The 16948-nt window shown below is 49.1% G+C and overlaps 7 protein-coding genes across 7 annotated transcripts; 4 read left to right on the top strand and 3 right to left on the bottom strand.

Moving 5' to 3' along the window:
* Positions 1–58: 58 nt before the first annotated feature.
* On the top strand, positions 59–1668 carry N7529_007988 (T6SS phospholipase effector Tle1-like catalytic domain-containing protein; the record flags this gene model as incomplete). Its single annotated transcript, XM_057243515.1, has 3 exons — positions 59–176; positions 224–238; positions 293–1668. The coding sequence occupies 3 exons, from the start codon at positions 59–61 to the stop codon at positions 1666–1668; spliced, it is 1509 nt and encodes a 502-aa protein (XP_057095053.1).
* Positions 1669–1952: 284 nt separating this feature from the next.
* N7529_007987 (uncharacterized protein) lies at positions 1953–2448 on the bottom strand (the record flags this gene model as incomplete). Its single annotated transcript, XM_057243514.1, has 2 exons — positions 1953–2196; positions 2255–2448. The coding sequence occupies 2 exons, from the start codon at positions 2446–2448 to the stop codon at positions 1953–1955; spliced, it is 438 nt and encodes a 145-aa protein (XP_057095052.1).
* Positions 2449–4120: 1672 nt separating this feature from the next.
* N7529_007986 (Major facilitator superfamily domain general substrate transporter) lies at positions 4121–6071 on the top strand (the record flags this gene model as incomplete). The annotated part of the gene is made up of 5 exons (XM_057243513.1): positions 4121–4329; positions 4374–4987; positions 5035–5287; positions 5336–5458; positions 5510–6071. 5 exons carry the CDS (start codon positions 4121–4123, stop codon positions 6069–6071), a joined length of 1761 nt encoding a protein of 586 aa, XP_057095051.1.
* Positions 6072–6443: 372 nt separating this feature from the next.
* Positions 6444–8849, bottom strand: N7529_007985 (putative C6 transcription factor; the record flags this gene model as incomplete). Its single annotated transcript, XM_057243512.1, has 2 exons — positions 6444–8720; positions 8778–8849. 2 exons carry the CDS (start codon positions 8847–8849, stop codon positions 6444–6446), a joined length of 2349 nt encoding a protein of 782 aa, XP_057095050.1.
* A 1107-nt stretch (positions 8850–9956) lies between these two features.
* Positions 9957–12458, top strand: N7529_007984 (repressor protein; the record flags this gene model as incomplete). The annotated part of the gene is made up of 3 exons (XM_057243511.1): positions 9957–11457; positions 11499–12124; positions 12201–12458. 3 exons carry the CDS (start codon positions 9957–9959, stop codon positions 12456–12458), a joined length of 2385 nt encoding a protein of 794 aa, XP_057095049.1.
* A 1946-nt stretch (positions 12459–14404) lies between these two features.
* On the top strand, positions 14405–15138 carry N7529_007983 (uncharacterized protein; the record flags this gene model as incomplete). The annotated part of the gene is made up of 2 exons (XM_057243510.1): positions 14405–14478; positions 14529–15138. 2 exons carry the CDS (start codon positions 14405–14407, stop codon positions 15136–15138), a joined length of 684 nt encoding a protein of 227 aa, XP_057095048.1.
* Positions 15139–15430: 292 nt separating this feature from the next.
* Positions 15431–16524, bottom strand: N7529_007982 (ditrans,polycis-polyprenyl diphosphate synthase; the record flags this gene model as incomplete). The annotated part of the gene is made up of 2 exons (XM_057243509.1): positions 15431–15963; positions 16038–16524. 2 exons carry the CDS (start codon positions 16522–16524, stop codon positions 15431–15433), a joined length of 1020 nt encoding a protein of 339 aa, XP_057095047.1.
* Between the last annotated feature and the right edge of the window lie 424 nt (positions 16525–16948).

Here is a 16948-nt window from a genome sequence, read left to right as displayed (position 1 = left end):
TAAATGGAGGTTCCCCCGGCCCTACAATATTGTACCTTGCAGAATTTCCACTGCGACCATGTCATCCCGCCAAATCGTTCTGTGCTTTGATGGCACAGGCAACACATTTACCACTGATGGTACCGAGACCAATGTTTTGAAAATCTGCCGCATGCTTGAACGAACTGATGAACAATGTAAGTCTTCTTAATGTAGTTAGGGAGTCTAAGCTAACCACATCCAGTATGCTATTACCAACGTATGGACCGTCAACCAGTCTCTCAAATTTTTCAATTGAATACTGACCAAACAGCGGGAATTGGAACCGATATCACTCCAGGCTCTCTGGCCAGCACGACCATTCAAAAGCACAGCAGGCTGAGCAACAGCAAAGCACTCAACCTGGCGTTGGGCAAATCCTTTGATCGCCATGTTCTAGGCGGATACCGCTTCCTAATGCGACACTACCGCGAAGGAACTAAAATCTTCATCTTCGGATTCTCACGCGGTGCATATACCGCACGATTCCTCAACGAGATGCTCGATTTCGTCGGTTTGCTGGGTCCCGACAACGAGGAAGTAATCCCCTTCATCTGGGACGCCTTTGCGTCATGGAAATTGGGCCGAACCAACAACAAGCAAGAAGCGAAGAAAAAGGCCTACCAGGTCTTGAAATCCAGTCGTGAGGTCCTGTCCCGACCAGTGCCCAGGGTCCATTTCCTAGGAATGTTCGACGCAGTTAACAGCATCGCCGATTTTGAAGTAAATGTCGATGCAATGCCCGCAACAAAAGTGATCCGGCATGCCGTCAGTATCGACGAACGAAGGATCAAATTCCGACCAGTGCTGCTGGGGATTCAGCAACCGGAGCAGTCTAAAAATTCCCACCCTCGCAAATCAAGTGGAGAGAAACCCCTAACAAATTCTGATGACGATGCCGAAACTGCCTCCGGGCCACCTGTCTTGCCTGAAATTCCGAACGTGAGCACACACAGCCGCAACGCGGACCTTGGAACGAACGACGAAGATCAGGTAGACGTGGAGGAGATGTGGTTCCCAGGCGGTCATGCCGACATTGGCGGTGGCTGGGATCTCGAAGCCGGCGAGGCATGGCCGTTAAGTCATGCACCTCTCGTGTGGATGGTGCGTGAGGCGCAAAATGCCGGACTTCGACTTGATGCTTCAAAGATGAAGGCGCTGGAATGCATCGAGGAACATGATGGTGACTATACCTCCATCGAAGAGGGTGGGAAGGATCAAGCTTCGGAAGCTGCGGATGAGATGTCTTGTTCTCACAAAGATTTTGTAAATGCGCTCCAGATTGGTGGTATGAAAGGGCGTATTCATGATCTTCTCAATTATGGAAGTGGACTTCCCATGGCTTCTGTTCTTTCTTGGCAGTTTATGGAGTACCTGCCTTTGCGAAGAATGGAAGTCCAAGCTGATGGACAGTGGAAGGCTGTGCGCTGGCCGCCGCCTCGGGGTCAGGCTCGTGATATTCCCACCGACGCGCGCATTCATGTTTCCGCTATTCAGCGGATGAGGTCTGACGCATCTTATCGGCCTGCCGGTTTGATATTTGGCTCATCGGAAGCTGATACAAATGGCTCTGGCATTGGAGACTGGACTGTGCATTCTCATGAAGGTGACCCAGTGCGAGAGCGATATGTGCGCGATCTCTCCCGGTGATGGATTTCAATTATAATGTCGTTTTGAAAGATCTCGTTTTGTTTCGGAGGTTGGGTGAATGGACCATAAGTTGGTGCGATATAATTGTTTCAAACAGGCAGGTTACTTTGTCCACTTTCGAGGTTGATCAGGTGTGATACACAAAGTGAAAAAGAGAAGCACATCTACACGAGAGACACTCCCAAATAGCTGACAGCATGATATGTATTCACTATCAATACTAGCAACTACCATTGCCGTATCACTCGCCATCTGCAAACATCACCGGTCCCGCACAGATATTCCTAAACATTCATGCTCAACACGCCAAGATACTTGCAATCGAGCTGAACAGCATCCTGTGGATTATCCACGCATTCCCATAAAGACTTTGAGGTAAGCTTAGCCTGTCCCTTCTCTTGAATGGGACCAGAAACCCTCTCCAGCTCGAGCGTGAAGGACTTGAGGTCCACAGGACCATCAGGGAATCGAATGTAGTATTGGCCGTTGTTGCAGCGGGCGTTTCCCTTGGGAGATGAGCCGTAAGACCTGAATTAAGATGGAGGTTAGTATGTTTTCCTGGAATTGAGAAATTAGAACATTATACCAAATCAAGTTGCAGTCGGTGGGTGTATCTTCAGGGTAGTTTGGGTCGGTGACGATGAAGTGCATGGCGGCACCAGTGGCAGAGGCTTTGGCCCAGAGATCACTTATTTGGATGGAGTTTCTGCGCTCAACATTGAATGGGAATGCGAGGGCAGATGCGGCTGCCAAAAGCACTGAGACAATGGTGAACTTCATATTGACTGATTGGAAGAAGTGGTGTCCGAATTGAGTGAGGAATATATGTGCCGTGATAATATTGATAATCCTCGAAATCGGCGGGAGAGAGCCTTATTATATACCTTAGCTGTCTGCTTATTTAGTTATACAAAGGTTGCTTATAAGGCATCCCATCTGGCTGAGACAGCTTGAGATAGTCGAGCCAATCTGTAGGTGGAACACCACGAATTGTCACATCGAGAGTATCTGACGCATAATGACTGGTCTTCATTCTTCTAAAAATGTAATGTGGCATTTTGTAGGTCATGATTGGATGATGAACTCTTCGTAGTTCTATTTCGAGGCCAACTGTCGAACAATTCTGTAAGGCCCCCAGAGGTCGATCTTTGCCTCATATGGGTCTTGGACCCTGAACATCTCACAACAATTGTCAAGGGTAGGAAGATTTATCATTTGCAAGCTCAAGCATAGGTTTGTCAGTGGATACAAAAGGCTCAAATAAACTGATTTGACCCAGAGAGCTAAGGATAATTATATTTATATAGAAATTCCTGTGAATATAGTGACTGTACCCTTCAGTACCCATCCATGCCGACGAACAATCTGTCCAACTGTAGACTCGATCACGAAAATCACCGCAATATCAAGTCCACTAGTTGCATGATAAATTTGTGAATAGCACAGCAATAAAAACAAAGCACACCACGTGAATGCATGCACGAGAAAAGGAACCCGACCAAGACTCAACCTAAAACAAGCCCAACTGCCGCAGGAAACGCTCTCGTTCGCGTAAAAGATACAGAAATACATGCAAGCCAAGCAGAGTCTTCTCGGAGCTCATAACTTCCGAAGCAGTACTCCGTACAGCTCTCACCAACACCGAAGATCTCCGCCCCTTGGGGCTAAAGTGCGTGCTTGGCGCCTGTCTTGGCTTCATCTTAACCGAAGCATGCCAAGCGTGAAGGATGGATTGCCACAATGAGACTGACTGAAGAGATTTGCAGCAATTTAGGGTAGGTTGGTGGGATGCGTACTGGTACTTGTTAATGGTCGAAATCGGAACGTTGGTGGAGTATACATCAAAGTCAACGACTTATGACAGAGCACATTCATAATCTTATACCAAGGTTGCTAGCTTAAAACTCACCGTCACAGGAACCAAGACCGCTTGCAAGCCTTTCATGTTAGCAACTTCCGATTTATTCCCTCAATTTCCGACGTCGCCTTAGCTTTGCCGAAGTCGCTTCTTGGGCATCGCATTCAATCGGGAATCGGAAAATACTGCCACAGTCCAGTTTGTCAATTTTCCTCGTAATATGACCCATGTCTGGGACCCAAGATACCTGGGAGATCTGATTAGATTGGAATATTACAGCTAGATTACACCCAATGCAGTCGGGCAAACCTTCCCGTCCATGTTCTTAATTGAGCCACTTTCGGTGTAAAGGCGAAACCTTACAATACGCTAGAAGCCCTTGGCTAAATACTATTGGTCTGACTGATTAACCCATGCTCAGAGAACATTATCAGATCATCTGATATGAGGATAGGGCGCTCTAGACTTGCCGGACATGCAATTAGGAATTTTTCTTATAAAGACAACATCCCGATTGTCAAGAGGGCATTTTATATATATCTACCAAGATCAGAGATTGATTCAAGCCCCTTGAAATCCACCATTGGGTCTCTGATGATGGAAAAAATCATCGTCTCAGATCAGGTCACACCGGCCGAGCGCAGCCACGATGCTGAGAAGGCGGTTAGTCGACAGGCCGTGTATGAAAATGACCAAGCGAGCATCTCTGATAAAGACTCCGTCGAGTTCCAAGGAGGTGTGAGACGCGTACGAGCAATCACCTCTTCATGGTCTACCAAGACACTGATCCTGGTGTTCGTCCTGTGAGTCCACCCCATCCGACAAGACACCCAATCTAACAACCCAGTCTGTACCTCGTCTCCTTCGTCGACGCCCTCCTAGTATCAGTCCAGGGCTCACTGAACCCATACATAACATCCGAATTCGGCAAACATGGCCTTCTCACGGTCGTCAGCGTGGTGTCGACCATCCTTGGAGGGTCCTCAAAGCTAACTTTGGCAAAAATAATCGACATCTGGGGCCGAGTGGAGGGGTTCCTCTTCATGCTATTGATTATGGTGATCGGATTAATCATGAAGGCTACATGTACCAGTATTGAGATGTACACGGCCGCACACACATTGTACTGGGTTGGACATATCGGACTTGGATACGTGGTTGAAATCATGTTGGCTGATATGACCACGCTCAAGAACCGTATGATTATGCTTGGTATCAACGGTACACCTGGTATCTGCAGTACATTTGCCGGACCAAAGATTGCTGCGCTGTTCTATGCAAACCTAAACTTCCGGTGGGCATTCGGTGCATTCGTGATCATGCTCGTTGGCGTCTGTATTCCTGTCTGCGTGGTTATGTTGTTGATGCAGCGGAGGGCTGAAAAGAGCGGGCGGCTCACAAAGGAGAAATCTGGACGGTCGTGGTGGCAGTCAATTGTCCATTACTTTATAGAGTTTGATGGTGCGTATCGAGCTCATACTCGCTGTTGATATGACTAACGTTCTCAGTTGTTGGAATCATCCTGATTACAGCTGCTTTCTCTCTCATCTTGATCCCATTCAGCATTGCCGCATACGGACCTAAGGGCTGGGCAACAGACTACATCATCGCGATGGAGGTTTTGGGTGTTCTCTGTGTCCCGGGGTTTTACATCTGGGAGCGATACTTCTCCCCCGTACAATTCCTACCATGGAAGTATCTAAAGGAACCAACCATGATTGGCTCGTGCATGCTATACGGAGTGATGTTCCTCTCCGTCTTGTAAGTTCTCCAGCAATGCCCTGTAGAAATTCAACTAACACCCCACAGCGCCTGGAACAGCTACTTCAGTTCTTACCTCCAAGTTGTGCACCGGCTCGACATCACGACAGCTGGCTACGTTCTCAACTCCTTCTCCTTGACCTCCTTCATCTTCAGCCCAATATTTGGCGTGTAAGTCTGAGCTCAAACTCCTTCTTTCAAACACCACTGACTACGAACTAGCCTAATCCGTATAACTGGTGAATACAAATGGACTGTGATGGCCGGCATTCCAATCTTCCTCCTAGGAACAGCTCTTCTAATCCCCTTCCGCCAACCTTCCACTCACGTCGGAATTCTAACAATGACGCAAATCCTCGTCGGTCTCGGAACCTGCCTCTTCACCGTCTGCGGACAACTCGCCATCATGGCGATGGTCTCGCACCAAGAAGTCGCCGTTGTGCTGGCAATCTACGGGCTATTCGGCTCGATCGGCGCGGCCGTTGGTTCGGCAATTGCAGGCGCGATGTGGAACAACATCACCGAGAAGCAAATATATGCACGGCTTCCGGAGGCGAGCAAACATCTTGCTGCTAGTATCTTTGGGAGTATGGTGACGCAGATGTCGTATGCAGATGGGAGTGCGGAGCGGACGGCGATTGTCGGAGCTTATGCCGATGTGCAGAGAAAGATGGTCATTGTTGGCGTCTGCTTTGTGCCGGTTTGCATTCTCTGTACTTGGTTTTGGAGGGCGGTCAATGTGAAGAAGTTGATGAAGGAGCAGACAACAGGGAACGTCTGGTAGGTGTCTGGTGGGGGATTGGATAAGATTGGTAAGGAGGGGAAGTTGGAGAGTATGTGAGGGTGGTTTTAAAAGCGAGGTTTATATATGTAGATATGAATGGAGTATATAGTGGGCCTGAATCTGATGTAGGACATACTTCCTGATTGAGAAGGTGGGACATATATACTTGCACACGTGATCTTCAGCCAATTGGATCTCCTTCATACGTTATATCCATGGATCGGACCAACTTACCTCCACTATGCTTTATAGCTTATACCTTAAATAGATTATGGGAAGCGCTTGGTGAATCTTCCATAATCGAACAGAATAAATTCGCAAATACGCTCTTTACAGCGCGGGTATATGTACAATAAACAAAAGCCGATCTAGCTATCTTGCCTCCTCCCCAAAAGTCTCAGGGAAGAAACCCGGCGGTGGCCAAATATCCGCAATGGAAGGTGGGTGGAGAGGCTGCGACCCGCCCAATCGATCAGGGTCATGACAGAAAGCCTGGAAAGTGGAGTCATCGAGGAAGCCAAAGTCTTTCAGGCCTGCTTCGCGGTTTGTCGACCACTCTGTCGTATCTAGGTATGCGAGGTCTTTGAAGATGGCGTCTATGTCGCCTATTGGGGAAACTCCGTGAGTTGAGACACCGTGCATGGAGGAGGATGACTCGGGCGTTTGGGGTTGTGGTTGTGGGAGGGGATGGGGACGTTGGTAAGGATTCTGATCTGGGCCACTGCGGGGGATTTTGTCCGGTAGTGAGATGTCCATCATTAAATCTGCGTTTTCCATGACTGTATCTTTTGGTGTGTGAGATTGGTTGTCGACCGGCATTGTGATGCCGAGGATGGAGGAGGAGTAGTCGTCTGGTAGGCGGGATGGGGGTTGCATTGAGAATGGATGGGTGTTAGGGAAAGGGCCGAGGTCTTTGGACTGCCATCGTTCCATGACAGAGACTAATGAACTATAGGCAGGCCATGTAGATGCGAAGCCTGTTATTTTGTGGCGGAACTCCTCTGCCCAGCGGGCGAAGGGGAAGGTTTCTGAATCGGGGGTGTTGCGCAGAAAGTGCGCCTGCTCGGCGATTGTACGAAGACTCAATTCGAAAATCGGGGGGAGACCGCACATCGGGAAGTTCTCCAGGTGTTGTGTGACCATTGACAAACCTCGATAGAGTAGCTTTTTGGCGCCTTCTGTTGCGGGTCGTTGGGAACGGTGCAGCCCCTGCTCTCCGGGTAGTAGCTGGAGATACAACCACAGCAGCGTGGCGACATATGTCAGGCCGAGGTAGCTCTGGTGTGGTAACAAAGCAGAATGACGCTCTGGGTAGATGCTTTCCGGTCCGATCAGGCGACATCCAAGAGGCAGGCAGTCGTCCCACTGCTTCAGCTCCATGACCAGCTGCTGTGCAAAGGTGGCCATATTGAAACCAGACGACATGTGACGGGAGATTTTGTTGAGAACGCTTGATAGCTCTACCAAGCGGTTGAAACAGCTCAAAGCCAGGAGAGGTCCTCGACGCGGCGAGTTCTTAGCGCCATGCGGAGCCCCCATCGGCGGTAACACATCCACCCACGAATTCCACTCTTCTAGCCCATCTTCCTCCAACAAACCCACGGCAGCTAAATCGTTCGGGGGCATAGCGGGACTGCGCGAAAGGCGGAACGAAAGCATAGAATCAATGACAAAACAGCCCAGAAAGACCACCTTCCCTTGACGAAGTTCATCAGACCGCCTCGAGTCAACATACGAGCCGAGCCCCATCGCAACAGCCATGCGCACTGCCTGGCCACTCAATAACCAGGCGGCGGTCCAATCTTCCAGGCCCGAATTAACCAAGGTCAGCAACAGTAACGCCTGAATATGGCCTAGCTCATAGCGCTCTTTCTCGGCAGGAATGAGATTTCGCGAGACGGCATAATACTCCTTCGCCAAAGCGACCGACCCAGGACCAGCCCGAGAATTCGATCGCGACTGAGCAATCGTGTAACTAAGTATCGCCCACAAAGCAGCATGATCACCAGACCCCGGTGAAGCAGTGGCGACAGAGAAAGGCGCATTAGCATAGAGGTAAGAAGCGCGGAGAACATTATGCTTCGCAACAACCGGAAACCACGAATGTGTAGCAGAGAAGTAAATATCCAGCAGCTGCGACGTCTGAGGCGGTAATTGCAACGCATGCAGACTCGGGACCTGAAATCCTCTCTCCTCATCCACCCGAACGCGCTTAGCAGACGAAGAACCCGACACGACGCGCGGAGCATCCGGACCCAAGGGGGCCCGCGAAGTCCTCACGGAATCATCCACGCGCGCACGCTTCCCCGACAAGGGAGGCAGCGGATCGGAATTGGACAGCATTTTCTCCAGCGCGCCATACAGTCGACTCGTTTTCCAAGACTCATGTAGAGATTCCGAAGCGGCGTCTTCCGACCAAACGGACATGAGATTATCGCGGCGGTCTGCCGATTCCGCCGTTGCGCCTAGCATGGTGAGCATGGTATCTTCGAAGCCATCGATGTTACAAATTGACAAGGCCCATAGTTTTTCCAGACCGCGAACGTAGCCTTCGGGCAGACCGCGCTTTTTAGCATGGGGATCGTAGGAGCAAGATTGGTTGGAGGTTTTGCAGGCGGAACAGGTAGGGCGGATGCCGTCGCATTTATCCTAGTTATAGGACGTTAGGTGAGACCAGAAAGGCCAAAATAAAGTGGAAAGAAGTACCTTTTTACTGCGACAGCGATCGCAGGCTCTTGAGACCCTCTTTCGTCGAGGGGTTTTGTCGGAGACCTCCATTTAGGTTGATTGAGATTGATGAGCCATGTAGGGATGCGCTGAAGTGGCGCGTAATAAAGGATAAAGAGGAAGAGGAAGAATACAGAAAGGAAAAAAAAGATTATATAAAATTGCAAGTTTGTATTGAATTAGAACTTTCGGCTTGTAGAGGCCGAGGGTGATATCGGGACTTGATCGGGAGGTGATGAAGTGAAGGTCGGAGACTCGGGTTTTCCCCACGTCCCCACGATTTTCCCACAACGTTCTTCTTTTTTTGGTGTCTACTACTAGTCTCTATATTCTTATTTCTATATTTAAAGGAGGCTATGATCAATAGTTGTTTCTGTAAATAGATCATAACTTCTTGGATTTATCTCATCTTCAACATAATGCCTACAAGAATATTATAATAGATGAATGCCGACCTCTAGTTCCGTTCGGATTTACCATTTCATGAACTGCCGACCATCGGCAATTCCGTCCTTGGCCTCGGATTGAATTTATATATTGTAAAGTGTGAGATTCGATAGTGGAGCAAGTGTACGGAGTATAAAAAGTGAAAATTGAAAGACGACAGATATCACCCCACAAATTTTAGGTGAATAGGGGGGACAGGGGACAGGGGACAGGGAACAGAACAGGGTACAACATCTAAAAACAGCAATGACTACGGCATCCCGAGAGCCTCCCGAATTCGGGGCGGAGCCGGTGGAGATATCAAGCTGAACATGCATAAATGTGCACTCTAGATGTCATCGTGTCGATCCCTTAGTTCCATACAGATGTATTCAGATGTGAGACATATACGTACACCCGCAAAAATGCAAGTCCGAGCCGGAGATAGCTGATGTATCTGATGTATCATCAAGGATCAAAAGACATAAGTATACTCCTTCCGGAGTAGAGAGATTCGTAATATCAATCGATACAAGGTAGGTATAAAAGAGATATCAAGCCGAGGAAGGGGAAAAGCCTTTTGCCGAGGAGGCGGTCGGCAGTTCGTCTGGGGAAATTATACTGCCACTCGAGACCACTTGAGCTGCTCTTTGCTTTGCCTCTCTTTCTGTACGTTTGCTTCAAACTTCGCATTCACTTATTTCCACCTTAACGATGGCGTATTGATTCATCATGATCAGCCCTAAACCAATCCTCGATTCCACAAAAGATTCCACGCTCAACGAATCCACCTCAAACTATACACTGTCCCGCACTTTTCCCCCCGATGCCTCCCTTGTCTTAGTCGGAGTCCGCGGCTGCGGCAAGCGCTCTCTAGGCTTCGTAGCTGCAACAGCATTGAAACGCCGCTTTATAACCGAAGACCACTACTTTAAGGAATCAACCGGAGTAACGCGACAAGAATATCTCAAAGAACATGGCAGCCAAGAATTCCAGCGCCGGGACATTGAAGTCCTCAAGTCAATGCTGGACACCCATCGTACAGGATGTGTAATGGAGTGCGGACTAGGCAGTCTCACCCGACCCGTACAAAAACATCTACGGGAATATGCCCGCACCAACCCCGTCGTCCATTTGTTACGCGACATCGATCGCATCCAGCAATTGCTCGGTCTGGAGGACCAGGCGGTGCGACTATTCAGAGAAGGAGATCCGTTGCATCGGATGTGTTCGAATTTTGAATTCTATAATCTAGAAGACCGGACGCGGGCGCCGGACGATGGGAGTCCAGATCGGAAATCGGCGGATTACTCGTTTAAATTACAAGATGTGAAGGAGGATTTCACGCGCTTCGTTCAATTCATCACTGGACTGGATGTGAATTACTCGAATTATGACTCGCCGTTTGTGCTGCTGGAGACACCACCAGAACTGCGATCTTTCACACATGCTATCTTCATTCGATCGTCGGATTTGATCGCTGATAATGTCAAATTAGCGGAACTTGAGTCCGGTGGAGATGCCATTGAGCTTTGCGTTGATAGCTGGAACTCGGGTATGCAAGCAACCATCAGCAAACAAGTTTCTGTGCTGCGTCGAAATGCACGAGCTCCAATAATTCTCTCTGTCGACGCATCTTCCACCGGACTTGGCCCTCCAGAGGCCAACCCTACACGATATTTCGATATCCTCGAGCACGGTCTACGTCTGGGAGTGGAATATCTCGTCGCAGACCTAACCCAGAACCAATCCAAACTCGATAGGGTTATCCAAAGTCGCGGAAACACAAAGATCATCGGCCAGCAAGTCTTCGAACCCTCCTCCCCAGCTTGGAACAGTCCAGACTGTGAGGCAATCTATACCACAGCCTCAAAACAAGGCTTCCAACTTGTCCGACTTCTCCGCATTGCCAACTCGCGCGAGGACAATGCCGCCGTAATCGAATTCTCCAACAAAATCCGCTCCCTCCCGGGTGCAAATCCACCCTTAATAGCCTACAACATCGGCTCCCTAGGCCGTACCTCTCAAGTATTCAACTCAATACTCACATCTGTTACACACCCCGCTATAACAAGCCCCAAACACACGCACGACCCCCAAATCACCTCCCGCGACGCCGTCCAAGCCCTCTTCGCAAGCTACACCCTCGACCCCCTAAAATTCTACATCTCGGGCGAAAACGTCACCTACAGTCTCTCACCCGCAATGCACAACGCAGCCCACTCCCACTGCGGTATGGGCCACACATACAGCATCCCCCCTCCCCCTCCCTAGCAATGCTCGACCAACTAGGCCGAGACCCACACTTCGGCGGCTCAAGCGTGGTACAACCCTGGCGGGTAGCTGTGTACCAAAAGTTAACCTCAAAAAGCCGGCATGCGGAAGCCATCGGCGCAATAAATACCATCATGCCTCTCCGCGGCGCAAACGGCAAATTCTACCCCCTGCAGGAACAAGCCGCACGTAGGAACCAGTCTGGCACCGTGCTGGGCTGGTACGGCGAGAACACAGACTGGCTGGGTATCATGACCTGCATTACGCGGCATCTGTCGCCGCGCAACGCCGTCAGCGCCAAGACCACGGCGCTGGTCGTTGGTGCGGGCGGTATGGCGCGCGCTGCGATCTATGCGATGTTGCGACTTGGGTGTCGCAAGATCTTCATCTATAATCGTACGCGGGAGCGGGCAGAAGAGGTCGCGCGGCATTTCAATTCGTGGGCTGCAGGCGGGGAGGATGTTGTGCGTGTTATTGGGTCTTTGGAAGACTCGTGGCCGGATGATGTGCAGCCTAGTCTTGTTGCAAGCTGTGTGCCTGCTGATCCGGACCGGGATGAGCCCCCGGCAAATTTTGAGATGCCGGGGCAGTGGCTGGGGAGTTTGACGGGGGGTGTCATCCTTGAGGTGAGTTTCTGCAAGATATTGGACGAAATGCAATGTTTTGAAGTACGTGGAATATGTGAATGCTAATGTTGAATAGTTGGCTTATAAACCCCTCGACACACCGCTCCTTCGACAGATGCGTCGGGTGCGCAGTGAAACGGGCCGTCCTTGGGTGTTGTCCGATGGGTTGGAGAATGTGATTGAGCAGGGCATTGCGCAGTTCGAGCTGATGACTGGGCGCAAGGCGCCGAGGCGGCTGATGGCTTATGAGGTTTTGAGGAATTATGTGGGCGATGGGGGGCGGTTTGACGAGAAGACCATTCAGGCGAGGTTGGATGGGGTTGAGTCTGGTTAGGATAGATGGGTACATTGAGTTGAATTGCATCGCACATCTCGCTTCCATTGTATACGCGGAGATGCAGGTGGTTTCATATACTTGTGTACACCGTTTTCAGATATTATCTCTAGTATAGCACCTTCGTGCAGAACGCAGCCTTGTCTTCTATTCAAGCCCTGAAGTGCTAACCCTGGACTAAACCACTACTTAGTCAAAAGTCAGCGCAGGTGGGACCTTATGGCTATATGGTGGAGTTTCAGACATATTGTAATAGACCCCAATTGCTTCATGCATGAAAATATTGACTTTACGACGCCGGGTATGGAAAAGCATATCTGCAGCATAGTTCCAGTTGTAGTCAGTGACGAAGAGAGGGTGACTATGCAAGCCGAGATTAGGGATCGGAAGGCTAACTGGACGCATTGGCCATATCGGGATGATGGGGCTTGTAGTCTGCCTGGGGATCTTAGAAATTAATGCCAATGTGGTTTAACAACAAGCTTGAGGTATAGAATCAAACTTGCAAACCCCAAGAGATCCATAACTAGTGAAAGATATGTCAGGACTTACGAAGAGTACTAGTAACCTGATGGCGGGGTTTCCTTGATGCACAAGATGACGATCGCTTCAGCTGGTGCATGAGACCGGGGCCTCATAGGCAATGCCCCTCAATCCAAAGTGAGATAGAGCACCATGTGTGTGCGACCTATCGAAAAGCCATCAAAAATTGAAATTGGAAGTGTCACCTATTCCCTGCTCATCTACAGAGTACCAGTCAAAGTACTTCTTTCTCACGATCGGGATACAAAACATCAAAACCTCGTGTTTCAGACAAATCTAAGGTACGTCTCTATGGCCAGAGCTGGAACGACATACGGCATGTTTTACTAAGTACAGCATCTCAGAGGCCCAAAGTCCATGAAAGATAGAAGCAAAATGTAAGACCAATGCAGCAATCAAAACAGGGCAATGTTGAAGAAGCATTTATTTCAGATGTGTGATAATGTACGAGGTATATTTGGATTGTGCGGCCATGAAGCTATAGTCTATATCGCTCGATGTCCTTCTGCCATTCAAAATGGAGAGACCTGCCCCCCTGATCAACGTGAAGACGTCCACGACTGGCAAGAAGACGATGATGACGATGAATGCCCTGCGTGTAAGGGAGCAACACCACCGGAAACACCATGAAGATGTTAAAATCAGCCAGTAAAAAGCAGGTCATTCGAGTCATTCGTTCTCTTTATTCTCGCTCCGCATAGTTTCAATCATCTTTTGCTCCTGCTTGCCGCCCCATGTATATGAAGCAGCCTTGATCTTCGCTTTTTCGGCCCATCCATCACGAGAAATGAACGTTCTGGATATATAGTCAGCAAATGCCTCTACAAATGTTCAACAACCTACAATTTACCGTTCTGTCGACTTGCAAAATATATTTGATGGGGAAGTTCCATGGTGTCTTTTTTATTGAGTGGCTGGGTGACATTTAGATCGAGAATAAAGCATCGTTTCAAAGGCTGTTCGGAGTCGAAGTCACCGGGAATATGAATAATGTCGTACCCTATGGGCCGAATTGTAGGATTAAAAGGGCGGTTTAAGATAGATGAGCAGAATGCCTCTCCGAGTCTTGTATGGCGCCGTTGGGGACTGCCTTCTATATCAGTTACACAGGCATAGACTATTATTCTGGTAGGATTCATGTTGTTGAAGTTGTGGAGTGACTAAAGGTATGGGATTGAGAAGTAGTGATAAGAACAACTATCGAGGGCTGTATCTTCAGAATGAGTGTATGCACAACGTACATATGTACAGAGTCAGACTGTACTCGCGTGAAAACCACCAACTGGCGAGATAACACTATCGTTACACCGCCCAATGTACCGCCTCGATTAATTTGTTTGGTCAACTTCACTTCACTCCGAGATCTTGTTCTTTCACATTGAACAGCGTTAGCTGCTCTCACAATGCCAGGTCTCTCCCCCGAAGATTCCATAACATGGAAGAAACGCAAGAGAGAAGATGAACTGGCCCCTCGACCGTAAGTCTGACATTCCCTAAGCAGAAAGCACCTCGGCCTAACACCACCAGAACATACATACCCTCATTCCGAGTAGAGGAATACAACTGCCCTCTCTCCAACGAGCCAAATTTCAGACCGCGCTGTCTCCCCCGGAAACGCCGCCACGTCAATGTCCAAAGCCCCTACCTCCTCCAACATCAACCTCAACATCAACCACAATCCCACCTCGCCCCAATCTACCAAACAACAGATTCATACTCACCACCAATCTCACCCAAAACCCTCGTCCCCCTGCACTATCCACAATCAGCGTCTCCCTCAGCCCTCCGCCCATGCCACATCTGCCACCGCCGCCCTACAACCCGGCAAGTCCTCGACGCCTACGCAGACTGCGATTTGTGTCACGAACGGGCATGCTTCATCTGTCTGCGCCAATGCGACAGTGCAAGTTGCGGCGGGAGTTTGTCAGCGCTTGGAACTCTCGATCCAGAACCACATGAAGATCTCCATCCAAATTCAACCGCAGATAGGGTAGCCCCCAGGAAGATTTGCTCGGGCTGTGCCGTTGAAGATGTGACAGAGTCTGGGGCGGAGATTGTCCGCTGTCTGGATTGTGTGCGGGGATGGGAAATCCCGAATGGCTGGGCTCTTGATGATATGCATATGCATCAAGACTGAGGATGGTCTGGGGTAAATTCCCATACGAGAATGACGACATAATTTTGACTAGACGGAGTTTGGACTTTGCTTGGACTGGATAGGCTTGGCTATTTCTTTGGACGTTTTTTGTTATTTTTTTTAATGGCGAGGCCATTACTTGGACTGTTTGCACGGCATATAGCATATTGATACCAAGGTATAATTCACGATACTCAATTCCTCAATGCGAACCTATCTGTAAAATGCAAGAAAACATCGGGTATAACCGAAATCAAGAACCAACACGCAGTATGCATATTCAACAACTAACCTACCGTCCAAACCTCATCTGCGCACCAGCATAATGCCACAGACCACGCATATACCCCTGATACTCAACCGCCTCCCCATCCCCATTGAGTCCATGGGAACGTCCACCCGTGCAGTACATCTCCGTCAGGCGAATCTGCCAAGGTGGATACCCATCAAGCTTAAGGAAGGGACCAAAGACGAGTAACAGGTCCGGTTCGGGCTTGAGGACTGTATCGGCGCCAGCAGGGGTGGTGATCTCGCTGATCTCCGCATCGACGAGTTCCGGAGTGATATCCTCTGGCGAGAGCTTGCCATTTTGACTCATTTCTGCTAGTGTTTTGGTAAGGTCGACGAGGGTTTCCCGGCCATCTGTTGAGGAAAGGAGGAGGATTGTCAGGGTTGATTTGCTTTTGTCGGATGTTGATGGGCCGTGAACTGGGTGGTGGGGTGCGTAGAGATGAAGGTTTGGTTGTTGGCTCGGGGAGCCGTAGTAGCTGGCCAGTTTTGTAGTGATTATTTGGTGGAGGGCTGGAATGCAGGATTTCAAGACGCCTACAAAAAGAGAGTTAGTACGAATGTCATCTCGAATCAAAGAAAAAGTCAAAGAAAAAAAGAAGGCAACTCACCTGTCTTCTCGTAAATACTCAACTGAGGAATCCCCGCACATGAACTCCAGGCCGCAAGCTCGGCAACCTCATCCATAAGCACGGCAAGGGAATCTTCCTCTTTCCGCAAGGTAAGGATAGTACTCAAATGCGTCGGCAGCCTCTTCAGCCCGCGCACATCCTTACGAATGAGTTCCGGCGTGCGGTGGTGGTGGTAGACAATTGCGAAAACCCGATCCACAACTGCATGATAAGCCTGCAGGAGACGGACAACAATGCCGAAGATAATATGGGTGAAGGCGTAGGCGAAGTGATGGAGCTGAGATTTGAAGAACGAGCGAACGGGGGTTTTGCGTGGTTTGCGACGCTCGCGGGAATGCGAGGCAGGGACCTCAAAGTCTTCCGGGATATAGTTTTTTACGAGGGATTCGCGCTCTGCGACGCTGAGCTTTTGGCCGTCATTGCGTAAATATTCCCTGAGGCGGTCTTGGTCTCGTTGGAAGACCATTTCGGGGTTTTGGGGTGTTGGTGAGGGAGAAGTGGACGATTTTGAGAAGTTGTTCGGGGGTGGATGAGGTCGCGGGAGTTGGTCTTCTTCTTGTACGACAACCTATATGTTGTGAATATGAACTATTTATATAATGGAATTTCACCTTATTGTATAATTGTTTTGATCTCCATAACTACATATGTATCTCCTAATTAATTATTGACTTCGCCACTGCCAATATGTGCTGCCTAGTTTAAGTATATCGTGGCCTTTTTGACATGATTTATGGCAATTCATGCAATGAAATTGATCTGAATAAATCATTGAATTCGGCGGGTATTTTGCCAATTCCGAGTCAATTCCGAAATGTATACGGAGTACATTGTATGTACTTAGAAATCTATAACTATAGCAATGACGTTAGTTATCAGTTGTTCATGAA

Source organism: Penicillium soppii (genome assembly GCF_028829465.1).
Source record: "Penicillium soppii strain IBT 18220 chromosome Unknown utg000006l, whole genome shotgun sequence".
In the NCBI taxonomy this organism is placed as follows: Eukaryota; Fungi; Ascomycota; class Eurotiomycetes; order Eurotiales; family Aspergillaceae; genus Penicillium; species Penicillium soppii.
Note: the sequence above shows the minus strand (reverse complement) of the source record. Positions and strands in the feature narration are given on the sequence as shown.